The sequence below is a fragment of the Lepidothrix coronata genome, unplaced genomic scaffold (genome assembly GCF_001604755.1).
Source record: "Lepidothrix coronata isolate B3197 unplaced genomic scaffold, Lepidothrix_coronata-1.0 Scaffold2, whole genome shotgun sequence".
Taxonomy (NCBI): Eukaryota; Metazoa; Chordata; class Aves; order Passeriformes; family Pipridae; genus Lepidothrix; species Lepidothrix coronata.
This window is the reverse complement of record NW_016690182.1, coordinates 1,526,544-1,544,483: the sequence shown is the minus strand read 5'-3', so window position 1 is coordinate 1,544,483 and position 17,940 is coordinate 1,526,544. Positions and strand designations below refer to the sequence as shown.

General features: G+C 40.3%; 1 protein-coding gene across 1 annotated transcript in view; it reads left to right on the top strand.

Annotated features, from left to right (window-relative positions):
* COL4A5 (collagen type IV alpha 5 chain) overlaps positions 1–11,888 on the top strand; it is a 57,321-nt gene extending 45,433 nt beyond the window's left edge. Inside the window, exons 41-50 of the mRNA XM_017817450.1 lie at positions 4,288–4,421; positions 4,770–4,842; positions 4,992–5,063; positions 5,436–5,564; positions 5,830–5,928; positions 7,145–7,357; positions 7,704–7,881; positions 8,468–8,582; positions 8,885–9,057; positions 10,568–11,888. Of these exons, the coding sequence (XP_017672939.1) occupies positions 4,288–4,421; positions 4,770–4,842; positions 4,992–5,063; positions 5,436–5,564; positions 5,830–5,928; positions 7,145–7,357; positions 7,704–7,881; positions 8,468–8,582; positions 8,885–9,057; positions 10,568–10,649 (1,268 nt within the window). The 3' untranslated portion in view covers positions 10,650–11,888. The remainder of the gene's footprint in view (positions 1–4,287; positions 4,422–4,769; positions 4,843–4,991; positions 5,064–5,435; positions 5,565–5,829; positions 5,929–7,144; positions 7,358–7,703; positions 7,882–8,467; positions 8,583–8,884; positions 9,058–10,567) is intronic.
* Positions 11,889–17,940: the final 6,052 nt, after the last annotated feature.

Here is a 17,940-nt window from a genome sequence, read left to right as displayed (position 1 = left end):
CATTTTTGTTGCATGCAATGTATAAAGTGAAGCATTTGTTTTGCTCAGTTATGTGTGAACTAATGTGGATAAACCAAACTATTATTGCAGTTCTGGTACAATCAGCACTCCAGCCTTTTGTTTCTGATGATAACACAGTCTATTGTTGGAAGGCTGATTTTGTAACATTTCAACATAAGGCAGTTACTCATAAAAGCAGCTGTGTGGCTGTCAAATTACCCCTTCCAGGGACAGAAATAAAACCAGAAGCTGTTTGCGTACACTGTTTGTTGTTGACTTCTGTGTATATTCTAAGATTAGTAACAGTGATGAAGTCAAACATGATGTAGCTCTCTGACTTCAGTTGAGTTGTCCCTAAAATAAACATTGATAGATGGTTTGGGGACAGATTTATTAATTGATTATAAAATTAAGCCAATTTCCAGGGCAACAGAATATTGCTGCTACTCCACATGTCTGTTTTCATTGCTCTGAATAATAATAGTTTGGTGTTTTGCACACTGTATGTAAAGGAATATTGAGCTAAATCTAAAAAGAAAGGTTTAGTTGAATATGTTAGTTTGTTGATATTTCTAACAATTTTGATGTTTTTCCCCTTGTTCTAATGATGACCTTGGTGAATTCTGACCCCCTACTCCCAGGTCCCTCAGGTTAGCCCTGTAACTCCAAAATAATAACTTTGCATGAAAATGAACTTATATACTTTTGTATTGTCTAAAAGTAGATATGTGGAGTCATTTTTCAGACGTACCTTTTAATTTGTGGTGGAAAAAAAACCCTCAGAGTTTGCTTTCAGCCACCTCCTCCATGTTGTTGTGGGACCAACACTGGAAGGACGTAGAATTGCTCTGCCCGTGGTGGAAAACCACGTGGGTTCAGATTTGCAAGGCTTTTATAAAGTCCCCAGCTGCGAAACTTGTTTTAGCAAATTTATTCTCAGTGCAGTTGAAAATAATATGTAGTGGTTTTCATCTTTTTTTAGAAAGCACATTGCACTGTCCTCCTGTGCCTTTGCTGTATGATTGTGTATCGCAGCTTGGGCAAGTGGCACCGTTCGTTTTTGTAACACCTGCCACTCTTGATTTTGGACACTCTCAAGTGGCTTAAATAAATTAGATATTTATTTTATACCAACAGTGTGTATAGAAAACTTATACAGACTAAGAGTGATGCTTTACATTCCCAACTTAGAGCACTGTAACTTTTCAGTGAAGAGAAATCCTTAGTTCCATTGCTTTGCTTCATCAGAACATTTAGAGGAAACGAGGAAAGTTCTTCCTTTTACAAGTATTTAATTAAAATAAAGCTCACAGCCCTCCCTCCCTGGCACTAGGGCAGGGGGACAGGATTGGTGAGAACATGGTTGTTTTCAGAAGTTTATTTTAACTTTAGAGTATCAACATGGAACACAAACTGGCACTTGGGAGGATTTTTAAAGTCTGTGTCTGGATTGAAAATGACTTGGTATATCTACTTAATAATAATAATGATATCTTTAGGTTTTGCTATGATGACTTTCAGGAAGCAAAGAAACGTCAGGAAAATTCCATAGAGGAATACATTTCAGTTTTTAGCCTGCTGTCCTAAGCACTGTGAGGTAGCAAATGTGGCAGCCCCTAAAGTTTGAATCCCAGCTTTATGCAGTCATATAAAAAAATGAATGTGGCTTTACCTTTTAATTTAACTGTGGTCAGCCAAGCAGTAACCACACTTTAAAGGAGCGCTGCCATCATGGGGGTGCTGGGAGGGGCTCAGCAATTGCCTCACATTTTGTTCCACCCTGTGTTTGTGCTCAGCCAGAATTCAGTGATGAACAGATTTATAAATCATAGCAAAACTTACCTATCAGTGAAATATAGTTTATAAGTACTTAACAGTAACAATGAAATGTCCATGTCATTATTTTTAACAACTGTTTACAGTTAGTATTTAAAATAATTTATCAAATATGTAAGAAGTAGTGCTGTGAGGTAAACCTGTTGTGTATTTATTGTAGTTTTTAGCTGCAAATTGCATGGTGGTATGTTGATATATTTAAATCATTTCACTGACATGAAAGATGCAAGTGGCACAGGAGCTAAAATATGTATTAACTTAGGAGCATAGGAGGGACAACCAGCTTACCTTTTGAAAGAGGACATTTAAATCATTTTTCCAAGGATGTTATCACATGCCATTCTCCATGATATCCTTAAACAGGTAAATTAGCATCTTGGAATAATTTTATCAGGAAAGACTAATGCCAACAATAAAGACAGCAAATTCTAAATTTGCAAGTTCTGCTGTATTTTTGCATTTGCAGCCCTCTTGATCCATGTCAATCCTGCCTTCCATTTCCAAGTGGGTGTAAGCCTACTTTTCAGTCCTAGAATTGTATTCACAGATAGATGAGGTTCACACCTGATTTGTGGTGATAAGTCCTTCTGTTAAGTCAGACTTCCCCCTTACCCAAAGCAGAATTTTGCTCAAGGCTAAGTTGTCATTCACAATTCACCTGCCTGTTTGCCAGGTTCCAGGCCCTGAGAGGCTGAATATTGTCAGTGAAATGGTTACATAGTCCAAACCTCTTGTGAGCCAGGACTAACCAGCCATAGGCCTTAGCTGTAATGTTAGAGCAATAACACATTTGTTAGTAAAGCTCTGAGTTTGCTGTTAAATGAAGTGTCAAGTTAGTAGAGCCTAGTCACCAGAATAACTTGTATCTGAAAATTCCTGTCGTATTCATGTGTGGTTTTATGCATGCCTGTGGATTATATTGTAAATGCAAAATGTGCTGGTGAAATGGGTTGTTGTGTAGTGTATATGCTGTCATCTGTACTATTTCTAACTAGTAATCTTGTTTTGTACTGTGTGATGTCTGACCCTTCTAACATCGATCATTGGGCTTTGGTGAACTCTGATCCTTCCAGGTCCTCCAGGTTAGACTCTTAACTCGGTCAATTTGTTTTACTGCCTTGCACTTGATGTAAGAGAAACAGATGTTTTCCTGTAATTCTGTCATTGTCTCTTTAAGGGCTATGGTTACCCTGCAGACCATATGTGTTTGATTAGCATGCCTCAGATGGTAACCTGGTATTATTTTGCATGTGTACAGTACTAGACCAGTATAAAAGAACAAAATGAACACAAAAAATCTTTGCATGATGGGATGCTTTCTGTAGCTGAAACTGCTACAGGATACGTGTGAAATCTGGTACAAAAATTGCTGTTGATTTAAAAAGAGAAGGAATTCTATACTCAAATTTGCATGCAGAAATACAAGTCATCAGATTAATTCATTGAATATAGACTATGAGGATGTCAAAGGAGATGCTAAGTTATTCAAGGTTGCAGAAGAGCTGAAAATCCAGCACACTCATAAATATTATTGGATTTGTTGTACTGCAGGGGGGAATGTCATAGCACTGGCCTGCAAAGAGATCCTTTTGTTAATCCAGTTATGAGATCTAACTGGCAAAATCTTGTTAGCTGTTCCTGCATTTGCTTACAGTTTGTTTTGCCACAAATTACTGTTACCTTCTATTTAGGTGGTGGCATAAAGGTATAGGTCTCATCTTTCAGCTCTGCAGATACCTAATTTTCTTTTAAATCCACTGCTTTGCTTTGGGTTAATGCTGCTGTAGCAAAGGGAAAATACTTAAAGAACAGCCCAGTTCCTCCATTGGATTTACAGAATGTAATTCTACTGAAGAAAGACAAATCAGTCGGAGGGAGATTCAACATAAAGAAGTTTCTGCAACTCAGATTATTATTCAGGGAAGGCAGAATGATGAGCTTCCTGCTGTCCAGCAGTCAGGTGACAGTATATAAGGGCTGCTCAATAGGTGTGTCATATCCTAACGGCAAAAAAGCAGCAGCATTTTACATTGTTGAGACTAGCTTTCAAAAGGAGTCCAGGCTGTTAAATAGCACTTAAGACATGGTGAATGCAATGCAGGTCAGCAGAGGGGATATTTGTACCATCTAATTTTGGGTTTCTTGGCTCCTAGTAAAGGCACCGCTCTGGTCACTGGAAAGCTGCTAACGCAGGTGAGCTGCACTGCCTTCTGGGAAGACCTGCTTCTCTCCCTCAGCTAGATAAGGAGCCTTGGTTCCTGATTTGGGTAGTGCAAATAATCCCTCTATTTGTTTTCCTTTTTGTTTACCCTGAATTTAGCATTGAAATAGAGCTGGGAAGTCAAGCCAAAATATCTTTTAATTTATTTTTTTTTCTCATTCTGAAGGCACAAACCCGGGGAGAATGGTTGAAATGTACTGATATGTGTATATTTGTTCTGCAATGTTAAGGTGCACCAGGCCCAGAAGGTCCACGAGGGCCACCAGGCCCTGGAGGACTTAAAGGGGAAAAAGGGAACCCGGGTCCACCTGGTCCACCTGGCCTGACTGGTCCAAAGGGAGATCAAGGACCACCTGGACGCCAGGTAGGACAAGAAATGGAGTTTTCCCCTTGTTAATTTTTAAATGCAATAGAAATGGAATGTATTTGGGTGGAATATGCAGTTTTCCATAATAAAATAAAAGCCAAAATGTGGTAGCTAACACCCTGTCTTGTAGCAAGGAAAAGAGCCTTTTCTTTAACTATCCCCCAGTATCTGGGCAGGATGTCCCTGCTGTATTCCTGTGGGAGCTGGAGCTGTTGACGCAGCCTCACGTTCCCGTGTGCCTCAGCCCTTCACAGCCCCCAGTTTGCTTGTTTGTGCACAGACACCTTTCATTCTGTTTCTGAAACCGAGAGGAGAGGAGTGAATAACGTGAGGCTGTTTTTCCAGGGGGATCCTGGCCGTCCGGGTCTGAATGGAATGAAGGGGGACCCCGGGGTTCCAGGCGTTCCAGGATTCCCAGGTATTTAACTGGGGATTCCCAGGCATTTAAATAGCGTTTCAAGTGAAAACCTCCAGACACAGTAACAGCCTGTTTTGGCTGTTCGTGCAGCAGAGTTTGTAAAACAGCATGTTCTTTCACTGTGTGACTGTGTGCATTTGATGTTTCAGGTATGAAGGGTCCCACTGGACCTGCAGGACCCGCTGGCCTCACAGGCAGCCAGGGACTGCCAGGCCCACCAGGTAGGAGTCCTGGGTAGTGGCACTGTCACTTTTGCTCCCCGCCAGCAGAATTTGTTGCACAGATGTAAGACCGAGTTGGTCTCACCCAGTAATGAAAGTAGTTAAGTGAGCAACAGCTTCAACACAGCTCCAGGGTGTACTTTTTAGCCCCTACAAGTAATCCTAAAATATTTTATACTCTGCCCAGTCTACATGGATTAACTCCTGCAGGAGTGGTCGTTTGAGGGGTTCACCAAGAGCACTTTTTTGTCCTATATATACACTTATTCTTTCCATTGATGGAGCTCTTGGCTTCTGATCTTGCAATAAACAAACTGTTTCTAATGCTCTTTTCCACCTTGCTTTATCTAATACTAGTCTGCTCTCTCTCAGGTCCACCAGGTTTACCAGGTACCATTGGACGAAGCATTGTTGTCAAAGGTGATCCTGGTCCCCCAGGTCCTCCAGGACAGCCTGGGTCCAAAGGGGAAGCTGGATTGCCAGGGCCACAGGGATTGCCAGGTATGATCCTGAGTGGCTGCAGAGGAAATGATAGAGGTAGAGCTGAGTGCAGGATGCAATGCCAGTTACGTCCAGAGGCTGCAGAGATGAGTGACTGAGCTCAGCAAAAAGCAATAGATAAATGCAGGGTTCCACCATATATTTCTGGTTCAACGGGCTGTTCTTATATATCATGAAGAAACAAAAGATAAGTCCGAGGCAATTTAAAGATTCTGTAGTGAGATTTCAAGAGGTTTTATTTCAGTTATGTTTTTGTCTACTCTAGGTCCAATTGGTCTTCCTGGTGACCCCGGGAGAGATGGACTACCTGGTTTTGATGGTCCAGCAGGACGTAAAGGAGAGAGGGGTCTTCCAGGCCAACCAGGTATGGTGTTTAGAGATACTCCCATTTCTGAGTGCAAGCTAATACTGGGAAGTAAGATCTTTGTCTCATGGGAATAATGATAGAATCACAATTTTAGGATTTTCTTAATGCAACAATATTAAAAGCAGCTGAACATACTTTGGTTTGGAATATTCTCAGAACCAACACATTGCTTGGTCATTGCTGATTAATATTGTTGAGTGCTTTATCTCAAGCTGACTGGCATCTTCTTTGCAGCACAGATGATGTAGAGGAGATAATGAAGATTGTAAGAAACAGAAGAGAGAGATTAGTTAAATCATTTTTATTTTGCATGCAAATCATGAATGGGGAAAAAAAAATTCATAAAGGAAAGAATTTCACCCAAGGCAGAGATCAAGCTACCGTGCAGCTATCACTTAGAACCCCTGAACTAGGATTTGAGAAATCAGAATAGGCTCTGGGACAATTTTCTAAAGATGATGATAGATATTAAGTAGCTCTATATTAAAAATTGTGAGAAAAAGTTTAGAATTTTAATAGTTAAAAGAGTACAAAAATCCATAATGCCTGTTTTTCCTTTTTCTCTGAGCAGCTCTATGAAATCTGTTAGTGTTATTTTAGGGGAAAAATGTAAATAATGACTGTAGAATAACATAGTCTAAATATATGTAGTTATAATTCCTGGTATTGCTGTTCTAGAACATCCTTTTCTGATACATTTCTCAACCATTTGACTCACTTTTGCTCACATTCAAGGCTGTTCCAGCTTATTTCCACTTTTTGTAACCTACTCCAAAACTGGCTGCAGCTTTTCTATTAATTTTGATGGCCTTTGGCTCAAGTGTTACCACAGTATGCCCCCAAAGTGAGACTTGCTCCTGTTTCTGCCTCTGCCGTTTATTTTGTTATCTTGAGCAAGATGTTTCAACATCATCTTATTAAGCTCCACACACAGATGTATTTTGCAATTGGGAAGCTAATTTGAACTCATTCTACTGGCTGTCATGTCCTCTGCAGTTATCTTAGTGCCTCACAGCCCTGAATGTATTTAACTTCACAATACCCTACAACACAGAGAAAATGTCAGGGGGGTGGTGTGAGCAGATACCAGGTGCCCGAATTCACCAGCACCTCAGTCGCAGGACTGTGCTGCCTTTCAGAGCTACGTTGGTCCTAAAAGAGCAAGAAATGGTGTTAATAACTACTGTGTGCTGTGTTTCTCTCATGTGAACAGGTTCACGAGGAGTACAGGGACCTCCTGGCCCTGATGGCTTACAAGGCCCACCTGGTCCTCCTGGAACAGCTTCTGTTGCTCACGGATTCCTTATAACTCGGCACAGCCAGACCAGGGATACACCACTTTGTCCACAGGGAACATCAAGAATATATGATGGCTTCTCTCTTCTATACGTGCAAGGAAATGAAAGAGCACATGGCCAGGATTTGGGTGAGATATTTTGTATGCACTGTCTTTAAGAGGAAAGAGGTTGTAGCTGTTTCTTCGAATGCTCTGGTTCTCTGAAGATACGACAGTCTTAGAGATTTCTTGGATAAGGATGGGGATTGCATACTAAGATCTGCTGTCTCCAGAGGCTCCACATGATAATTCAGGATGAAAGAATGTAAACCAGAACACAGACGTTAAGTTTTTCCCACATGTGACAATCTGATAGCACATGCTGTGCACTCACAGGAGGAGAGGAAGAATACACAATTACTGCTCTCAAAGAATTGCTATAAAAAGCAATGAAGTGAAAACTTCCCTGTCACATTTTATGTATCTTACTCTGTAGGTACTGCTGGGAGCTGTCTCAGGCGGTTCAGCACCATGCCCTTCATGTTCTGCAACATCAACAATGTTTGTAACTTTGCATCAAGGAATGACTATTCCTACTGGCTGTCGACTCCAGAGCCAATGCCCATGAGCATGGAGCCACTGACTGGGCAAAGCATCCAGCCCTTCATTAGCCGGTGAGACAAAGCAGGCTGTCGGGTCTCTTTTAAAATCTGGATAGATAGAATGTCTTATCCATGTGTTTTCAACATGCAGGTTGGGTACTAGGAGATGAATCTGCCATGTTTTGCTCTGGGGAAAACAAGGAAAATAGCTTGTTTTAAAAGTATTCATTATCTTAAAGGGTCTGTCTCCATGCAGCAGTGGTAATGAGAGGCTTAAAGGCTGCAAGAGCTCCCCCCAACCAGGGGATCTCTGTAGTAACCAGAGCAAGATTGCCATGAACAGGAGAGAGAACATGGGAGACATTGGCTTTAGGAGTAAGGTGTTCACTTGGGGACTTTGAGCTTCCAGCTTTTGTTTCAGGAATTGCTTCAGTATTTTACCCCATGTAGTGAAAATACAGACAGATCTCACACTCCAAAATACTGTCTTATTGCAATTACAAAATTACAAAATATGTGAGAAGTAGAAGTCTAGATTAATAGGAGGGCCTCTCACAGGCTAGTTTTCTTCTCTTTCTCTGTGTAAGAATTCTTAATAAAACATACTCCTATAATATTTCAATGTCATTTGTTTCTCTGCTACTTCTCCTGTGTCCAGATGTGTTGTGTGTGAAGCTCCTGCTATGGTGATAGCTGTCCACAGTCAGACCATTCAGATTCCTTCATGTCCTCCAGGCTGGGACTCCCTTTGGATCGGCTACTCTTTCATGATGGTAAGAACTGCTTCGTACTCCAGAGGCAGCCACTGCCCACCTGTGTCCTCCACTAGCTGCTTTGGGATGTTGTTCAGAACTCCAAGGGTTGTCATTTGAAAGCCTTTACCTTCCATCACTAACCAAGGTAGGCAAGACTGACAGGGATTCTCCAGCACACAGATCCCAGTGTAACTGGGAGGTGTCTGACACCACATCATCTCTGCCAAGAATGGACAGCGAGTCTTTTAGTGGCTGAATGCTGTGCTATTGAATTTTTTAGCACTTAAGATTCTTGTTTGTGTCTTTCTTTCCTCCACCAGCACACTAGTGCTGGAGCAGAGGGCTCTGGACAGGCCTTGGCATCGCCTGGATCCTGTTTGGAGGAATTCCGCTCAGCGCCGTTCATCGAGTGCCACGGTCGGGGCACCTGTAATTACTATGCCAATTCTTACAGTTTCTGGCTGGCAACTGTAGAGGTGTCAGAAATGTTCAGGTAAGAAAACCTGTTTCTTGTCTATTGCTTTATTCCAGAATGAGCACTTTGGAAACTGAATTTATGCCAGAGATCAAAGAAATTTGTTTACAGGGGTATAGGGAAATAATTTAGCTTGTTTTCCCCCTCACAACCAGTTTTTCAAGTGTTTCCTTGGTAAGCCTTTAATATGTAAAAACTTGCTAGGGCACATGCTGTTTTAAAAGGAGTCAGTTTTTTTCTGTGTCAATCCTTATTCACATTTTGTTGCAGTACTTTCTCTGAAAGTAGTCCTACTGTATTTACTATATTTGGAGCCTAAAAGAACAATTTGTTGGGTTTTTCCTTAGCAGACCTTTCAATAAACTCATATTTGAAAAATACAGACAAACAAGAGACAGGTATGAAGGGCAAGATCAACTCTAATTAAACCTTTTAAGGCAGATGTTTAAACTGTTTTTTTAAAAGTCTTGTGTAAAGGAGGTTTCCTACCCTCCATGGCCAGCATTTTCCACCACACTTTGCAGAAGGAAACAGGATGACATTTTGGCTGCAAGGAAGCCAGTGGCCATTCTGTCCTCAGCTTCTCTGCAGTCAGTATTTCAGCTGGAGTCTCTCAGCTCCTTGAACTCTTTCCCTTTCAACTGGAGCAGCAAAATTTTTTCTTTGAAAAGTCATCTCCTTTCATAGAATAAATAACTACTGCCCTGTCTGTGTGCTGATAAAAACCTCATAATATTCCCACTGCCACCTACTTGAAAAGTGTAGCTTTGTCACAGAGGGCTGGCACTCTGCACTGTGTTACAGAGCAGTGGTGGCCCCTAAGCTTTTCTTGTGTAACCCCTACAGTCAGGATACTTGACATGATTAATCATCACTCTTCAGATTTCTGGTTAGTTGATTAGTGGTAATTCTCTAGTAAAAAATTCCTACTAGGAACTACCATGCACCTTTGAGTTTTCTGTCTCTAGTATTTTCTCTGTCCCATAAAAGCAACTTCCTTATTATATTTTTTTAAGAAACATTTAAGAATTGGACTTACTCTGTTTATGCACATATTACACAAAGTAATCACATTAATCTCCCATCTCCTTACCCTTTCAGAATAAAAATAAATAATATGGTAAAGCCATCACTTAAATACAGCTCTTACTGTAGCAGTACTTGTTATATGAAGTACCCTTCAACTAAGAAACCCAAAGGACAGAAACAAAGACCTCAGAAATATCATCTCAAATGTACAAAATTCACCTCCCCTTCAGTTTGTGTTTGTGTTCCATCACCTGCCAACCTGAAACAGGTGGTTACCATACCTTGGGGACACTGACACTGGACATGACTGAGCATCTGTCACCTGGTGCTGGGGACAGACAAAAAATCACTCTTAAAGAAAACTCTCAAATCCAGGATTCATTCCCCACTCATGTACTTAAGTGTTGTATTAAAATGTGAATTAGGTAGAAGTTAAAAGGAACAGGTCTCTAAAAAAAAAAAAAGCTAACCCAACCTTTCCTTTGTGTCTGTCAACCAGCAAACCTCAGTCAGAGACACTGAAAGCTGGAGACCTGAGGACGCGGATTAGTCGTTGTCAAGTTTGTATGAAGAAGACGTAACGTCTTGGAGAACGTTTTATAAAACAGTTGAAAATTCCTAAGATGCACTGTCTTCCAGCTGCAACAATGGTGCTACTGTGCAGAAAGAAAAGAAAAAAACTAATCCAAACTGTTTTAACCGTGCAAATTCAAGTGTACCTCACTCACGTGCCAAACTAAGGGTTGTTCAGTACATATTTGACAACAGGACTAAGATGAAAGAGTTGACCTCTTGGAAACAGAAAAGAACACTCGAGGTTCATAAAGGATCAGAAGATGAAATTTTTCATTTCTCTCCCTGTACCAAAATGGCACCTTTTTGATCAACCAAGAGAACAGAGAAAGACACGACGCACTGAGTATGTTTAAAATAACAAGACTGCAGTTTTGAAAAACATTTTTCATGGTGCTACTAACCCTACTGTATCCCAGGTTTTTAATATGAAATTTTAAGCTTATTTCTCTTTGTAAGTAATGAAATGTGTATATTGTGTAAACACCTTTTTAGTTGAAATTTTCAGTCGTTTAGAAAACAAACCAGACTGATATAAAAATTCTCATGTCTAAAATTAAAAGATACAACAGTATTTTATTATGAAACTTGTGGTACAGAGAGAATTTACCCCTCTTAGACCAACTTATGCATTTAATTTTTCATTTCCTTCCTCTGTTGCCAACCTAATATATTTGGGGAATGCACAATTATTCTGAAGTAATTTCGATCAGGGTTTTAAATGTTGTACACCACGCTATCAGTGGTTTTATTTGTGCTTAGAAATCCCAATCCACTTGAAAAGGGTTTTTTTAATCTTGTGAAAATATGTGAAATTATTAGCCATATTCTATATCCTTCTTTTCAGAAGTCACATTCACATTTTAGTAGTTTGGTTTAACCAAACCTGTCCCTTGGGAATATCCAGTTACCGAAGCATTTATGATGCTCACATAAAACCTCAACTCTGAAGTGGTGTCCTACATTTTATCTTAAATAGTGTACATGCTAAAACACCTTCTGAATAAAATAAAGCAGAAGATGGTGGAAACTTTCCTATTTACAGATTAATCTTTTAATCTTATGTGAATTTATACACATCCACAGTGTATTTACGGTATACAGCAACTCTTGTGTATGTATAGTTCACATAAGGCCTTGAAAGATGGTGCATGCAGTCTTTCTGATGTCAGTTTGTAAGAATCCTACTGTGTATGTCTTAAGAGTGTCACTCCTTGTGCAATAGCTGAAAAGTGATCACTTTTGTATGCATGACTGTTCAGCTTCTATGGTCAGTGCCGTTTCATTTACCCTCGTGTATAAACAGCTCCCTGACAATGCAGGACTATTTGTCAAGTGATGATACTTTAATATTTCCGTTGTTTATTGCCACCTCCACTACCAATACAGCCTAACTTGGGAATTAACGTACTGCTCTATACAGGTGATGTGTATTTGTTTATTGACTACTGTTCAGTAATTTATCTGCTAATGGCTGTTCGTTCTTACCTTCCAGTTATCCTTGTTATCCCTGTAAACATGGAGCATCCAACATCTCCCTGTTTTATGCACATTTGACAAAAGACATAGGATTGGTGACTGAGCAGGTGGCAGTGATACAATGAGATTGGTGCTGATTTCAAAAGCTTTCAACCAAGTATGAAACTGAAGTTCTTTAGTTTAAAGTGCAAAATATTAATGGCTTTGTCTTTTTTCAATTAGTTGCAGTTATATACGTTGGTAGAGAGTGGGCGATTCAGCAATGTGCATCTTTCAGCTCATTTTAGTTTGGTTTGCTGATGCATATAGAAATAATCTGAACCTGCTGCTACCTCCAAGTCAGGAACTTGTTACCAAAGCTGAAATAAAATAGTAAGTCAGTCTCTTCATGTAAACACAAGCCCTTATCTTACTGCTGGCTCCGCAGAAGTCTAAAATGAACGTAGCAGCCAATCTCTAGCCCCAGAAAAGCAGAAGAATGGATGCTAAAGTCAAGGAGCTCCCAAAGGAAGAGCTCACTCAGCCTTCCCTACCAACACCCCATCTTGTGCTCACCAGCAACAAGTGTTCAGATGTGGGGACCGGGGCAAGGGCAGAACGCATTTGTTATAGCAGTGCATAACCGGTGCTTCTTTATAAGATTTGGGCTTCTCTCACAGCATGTAAAACCAAGGCAGGAGATCCCATTCCAGACTGAGGCAGAGAGCTCCCAGACCTGCTGGTCATGTGGCAGCTTCAGGGCCCAAAGCTGTGAGATGACCACAGAAAAGTGAAGTGTGTAAAGCAGCTGCACTTCTGACAGCTCCATTCTCTGTTCTGTCCCTGCAGCTCCAGCCCAGACTTGGAGAACAGTACTAAACCTTAATCAGCTTCAGGCTCAGAATTCCAAAGGGGCTGTATTTTACAAAGAGAAAAGTGGTCTAGAGAGGAAGGAACATCTTTTAACTTGAGACCTGCAGCAGAGATTCAAGAGATGTTGGGTTAATTCCCACCACACCATCTGTGCCTTAGAGCAGGTAAATCACTTGACCTGTGTTGGATCGGAGTTACTGATCTATAAAAGAAAACACGGTTATTTTTCTCTCCTGCTTCTTGATGCTTAGACTGTAAGCTCCTTGGGGCAGAGACATTGAGGGGGCTCAAATGTTGGTTGGGGCCTCTAGGTGCTATCCATCACTATATAAACATTAAACTACAGGTAAAAGTTTTTGTTTGCAGATTTATTATTAAAAAAGAAAAAAAACTGGTTTGAACATTAGAGCCTTAAAATAATCTTCAACAGCACCTAAACACGATCCGGCTGCAGACAGCACTTCTCCAGCTCCAGTTAAGGCTCTTTCTCCTGATGTCTGGTATGTTTTTCACTAAAGCTTTTATTCTCATAACTAATCTCATACTGTTGGTCTATCTTGTGCCTGACTTGGATTTACACTGTTCCTAGTGCAGCAGCACTTCTGTACCATGAACTAGACTGCCACACACAAACCTTGTGCTGCAGAAGCTCTGAAGCCTGTAACACTTTGTCCTCTGTTGGAAAGGTTAGTTCCTCCAGAGTGACCATTTCCCCACACAGGGTGAAGGAAGGACCTACTTTTAAAAGTAGTTTTAGAATTTTAAAAAAACGTATATTGATTTTACAAGCAACAAATGCCCAAGTTCTAAAATTTGATGTTCTGCAATTATTTCCTATATACTTTGCTATCCAGCTGGAGTGTTTTTTAGTTCAGTTTGCTGCATGAACTGTGTACATGTGCCACCCTCAGGACGCACCTGAGGCAGTGCTGTTTTGCTGGATTTAGGACTGTGCTGTTGGGAGCAGTGTTATGTGTTTTTAACAGGCCCTTCCCAGAAAAGTTACACTGCAGCCAACCCAGCAATGTTGCTGGACACACAATACTTCTGCTGCCATGGCTACTTCCACTAGAAGCACAAGCTGAATAAATTTAGTTTTTCCAGGTTAGTTTATTGGCAAAAAGCAGGACACTTGCTACTGGGAGACAGGGGCAGTGATTAGCCCAGGGGAGCAGTGACAGTGCTCTACATTTAAAATATAGGATAAGTATCTAGAACTATTAGCTTTGGAAAGAAAGATTTTTAACTCTTTGTACAGAGAGGTCAACACTGCCCAAGGGCAGCCCCAGCTGGCAGTGAGGTGACAGCAGCTGGGCAGTAACACAGACATCCTCCTGTCCTTCCCAAAGGCTCTCTGGCTCCCAGCTGTAGCACAGGATGGTGGCTGAGGCTGCTCTGCCAACAGCAGAGCTTTCCTCACAGTCAGTCAGGCTGTAACCATAATGGTGCTTTAAAAAGCTGTATATTAACAAACTTAGAAGAAAACCAAAGAAACTGAGCTTGATGTGTTTGTTTCCTTAACAAAAGGGGATAAGGGGGACAAGGTCTCACCTTCCAGACATGCACAGCAAGCTCAGTGCTCCTGCTCTCCCCCCAGACATGCTGCTCCACAGCTCTTCTATATATCTGAGGGAACTACTGCTATAGCCAAGACAGGATGCAGGGATGAAAAAAATCCAATACAGATTGTATTGATACCTGGTAACTCTGACAAGATCCTTCTTCCCTGCTGTGAACCCCTCACTCCCTCATACTTGGTTATGTCCAGTACCAGAGAGCTCAGGGAGATGCAAAAGCCAGGAGAACTGGTCAATGCATTTCAAAACAAAGACCTGTAAGATGTGTTTTAGTGACTGTCTTCAGGTTCAGTCAGGAAATCCAACTTGCCTTCTAGCTTTGAGGGCTTTCACCACACTTCAGAAGCAAGAGAGCTCTGTCACCCAAATTGAAAAATTAGTGCAAAACTATGAACTCCAACAACCCCTCAGCCCCCCCCAAAAAAACCCCACAACCCTCCAGCAGCTGCCCCATTTCAGGTCCAGTCAAAGGTATTTTGAAATAACTACCATGACACTGTCCAACAGTCTGGTCAGTGCCTGGATAATGGTCACTGTTTGTTTGTACTGCTGGTAGGGCTCTTTCTGCCATGGCTGAGCAGGCTCTTCTCCTTTCCTTCCCAATCCAGGCTACACACTATGCAGTGGGGCCCTGAGAAAGGGGCTGGTTTATTTGGGGAAAACCCTATCCTTACAGCAAACTTCAGTTTTCCAGGGAGTTGTTTCAATGCACTATTCTGAGTAACAGGGTAAAATTAAATTAGGTAATTTTAAAGAAAGGTCTCATCCAAGATATTTCACACTAATCACCCACATTTATGGAGATCATATACATTTCCATCTATGGATAAAAGCCTCTTTTTATAAAAAAAATATTGCCATATCCTTCACTTCAGTAAGGAATCTGAAAAGGCACTCGCTCCATTTTGTTGGTATTTTCTGACTTCAGTTGTTTTTACAAGCAGGTGCCTTACTTGAAAATGATGAGATTATCTACTTGCATTTGGGTTTTACATACTGAGACTTTACTTAACACATATCAAACCCAAGTGTCACTGCAAAAGATAAAACAGCGAAACACACTTGTTCCTTTCTACCCTAAAGTCAGAACCCTATTTGATACCACAATGCTAAACATTTCTTCCCTACTCTGTCATGGGCAACATTTAAAGCAGAAAAAGTATCAGGCACTGATTTTTTTTTCATTCCAAACTTAGTTGTTTACCAACACTATGAATCCATGGCAAAGAAAATTTCTGGCTATTTTGCTGTCTCTTACTTTTTACACTAAGTGTAAAGGCACAGAAAACTGGACACACTGGGAATCACTGCCCTGAAACAGTGCTAAAAGCTTCTCCAAATCTTCAGGGATGCAGGGTGACAGAAGCAGCCACAGCAGGAAGAAACACTTCTGACAGGAAAAAGCAAAAGTTTGTTTAAAAATAAAACCCAGACACGGAGCTACATGAACACGTATTTACTGCAAGTAGCTCTATGGAAAGCCAAGTCAGATAAATATAAACACTATACAGAGCTTCAAGCCAGTCTCCCAAAACCGCAAACGCGATGTGTTTTACAAAGAAAACAACAGAACAATATTTACAATGGAAGACAAAGCCAGATCAATCAGCTCAACTTTAAAACAGATCTGTGAAGCAGAAATAGCAAATATAATGAACAGTTTCAATCATATATGTTTTAGTTTGTACAGACAATAACTGTCCAATATCAAATTAAATTTACAGGACAAACATTGTTCTATCATTGGTATTTTTGTACTATACAGCAGCATAAACGGGTAGCTGGAAGGTAGTATATATAGTGATATGTTTTACATCATCTGAAAATGTTCTTCCAGCACAATACTGAATAAATTAGTTGCTGTAAACTAAGAGATTCAAAAAGATTGCATATTTATTATGCCGTACCTATTAGTATTTGTACCACTATACTTGAGGTTACCCATTTACTTATTTATTCAGCATGTATTAAATCAGTGCTGTATATTGTACAATGGCAGCCTCAGGGATCTAATATGAAATATGTAACAAATTTCTTCAAAACAACCTTTTCCTTTCACATTAAATGTTTAGAACTAACTTCATCCAAATTTTGATTTCTTAGAAAAGATGTAAAGCTTTATAAAAAGCTGTCTACGTATTGCATTATTCATTTTACGAGACCAACCAAGAGCTGTATGGCAAGACAGTATCATGGTCTGTAAGAGTGGTTGTGTTTTTAATTCCTGTATGTTTAGCAGCAAGTAACTGTACCAACTGAAACTTCTCTTCCAGAATCAAAAACAGGTCTGTGCTTTTAAACCCTGTAGCAACAGTTTTTCCTGTCACCAGACACTGTGTAAACTGATTGGTACCATGTTTCAAAAAAAAAAAAAAAAAAAAAAAAAAAGGCTTCCTATTTTAGTGACATGTACATTTCAATGCTACTCAAAAAGAGATCTGAGTACAAATCACTGAACAATCCAAGCTGACAGTGTCTAATTTGTTATACAAACTGTACCAGCAATTGAAAGGTTGTCTGTTGGAGGTGAGGCAGCCTGGCACATCCCTTGTACAATATACATGTGGAGGATTCCCAGCTGTGTGGTGCAGTACAGCGTGAGGATTTTGTACCACTTCGAAACCCTTTAGCAATCGTCAGTGCCTTTTATTATCCATTGCATGTACCAATGACTAGTGTCGTGCTCTTTTAATTTCATAGCAGTGTTAAAAACCTAAATTCATTTCAACCAAAAAAAAAATTCAGTACAAGAGTGAAGCACTTAAATTGTAGAAAAATCAGGGCTTATTTTAAAAATCTCACATGGTCATTCACATTTCTGCCAGTGGGATAAAGACAATTGAGAAGCCAACATTTTAATTTTTTTCCCCCATTATGCCAGAAAGAAAGAACAAAAATAGTCCCAAAATAAAAGTGGGACTTTGGCTGAAAGTAAGATCAATTAGGGTGGTTTCCCTTTAAAAAGCTACAGCTGACAAGTCTAATGCAGAAGTCACAAACGCTGGATACGACTCCGCAGTTCTCCATTCGAATCCATGAACAAAAACCTCATTTTACACAATTCATATTTATAAACAAGAACAAAAACAATCTACAAGACAACCAGCCCATTAATCCTACTTTGTACATACCAAAATTCTGAGCAAAAAAAAATTTCCGTTTAAGCTCTGACAGACATTTGATTTAAAGCTTCTAGCCTATGCTCAAGAAATATCTCTTGTACCATAAAAGCAAAACCTTAAAAAAAAAAAAAAAAAGAGGCAGAAGAGGTCTCTCCTCCTCAGACCCGTTCAGTCCCATGGGTTCACCCCTCAAGTTAATGTGCACCTCTCCCTCCCTTCTTCTGCCCAGCCACCTGGAAAAATCCTGAACTGCCAAAATATTTCTAAAC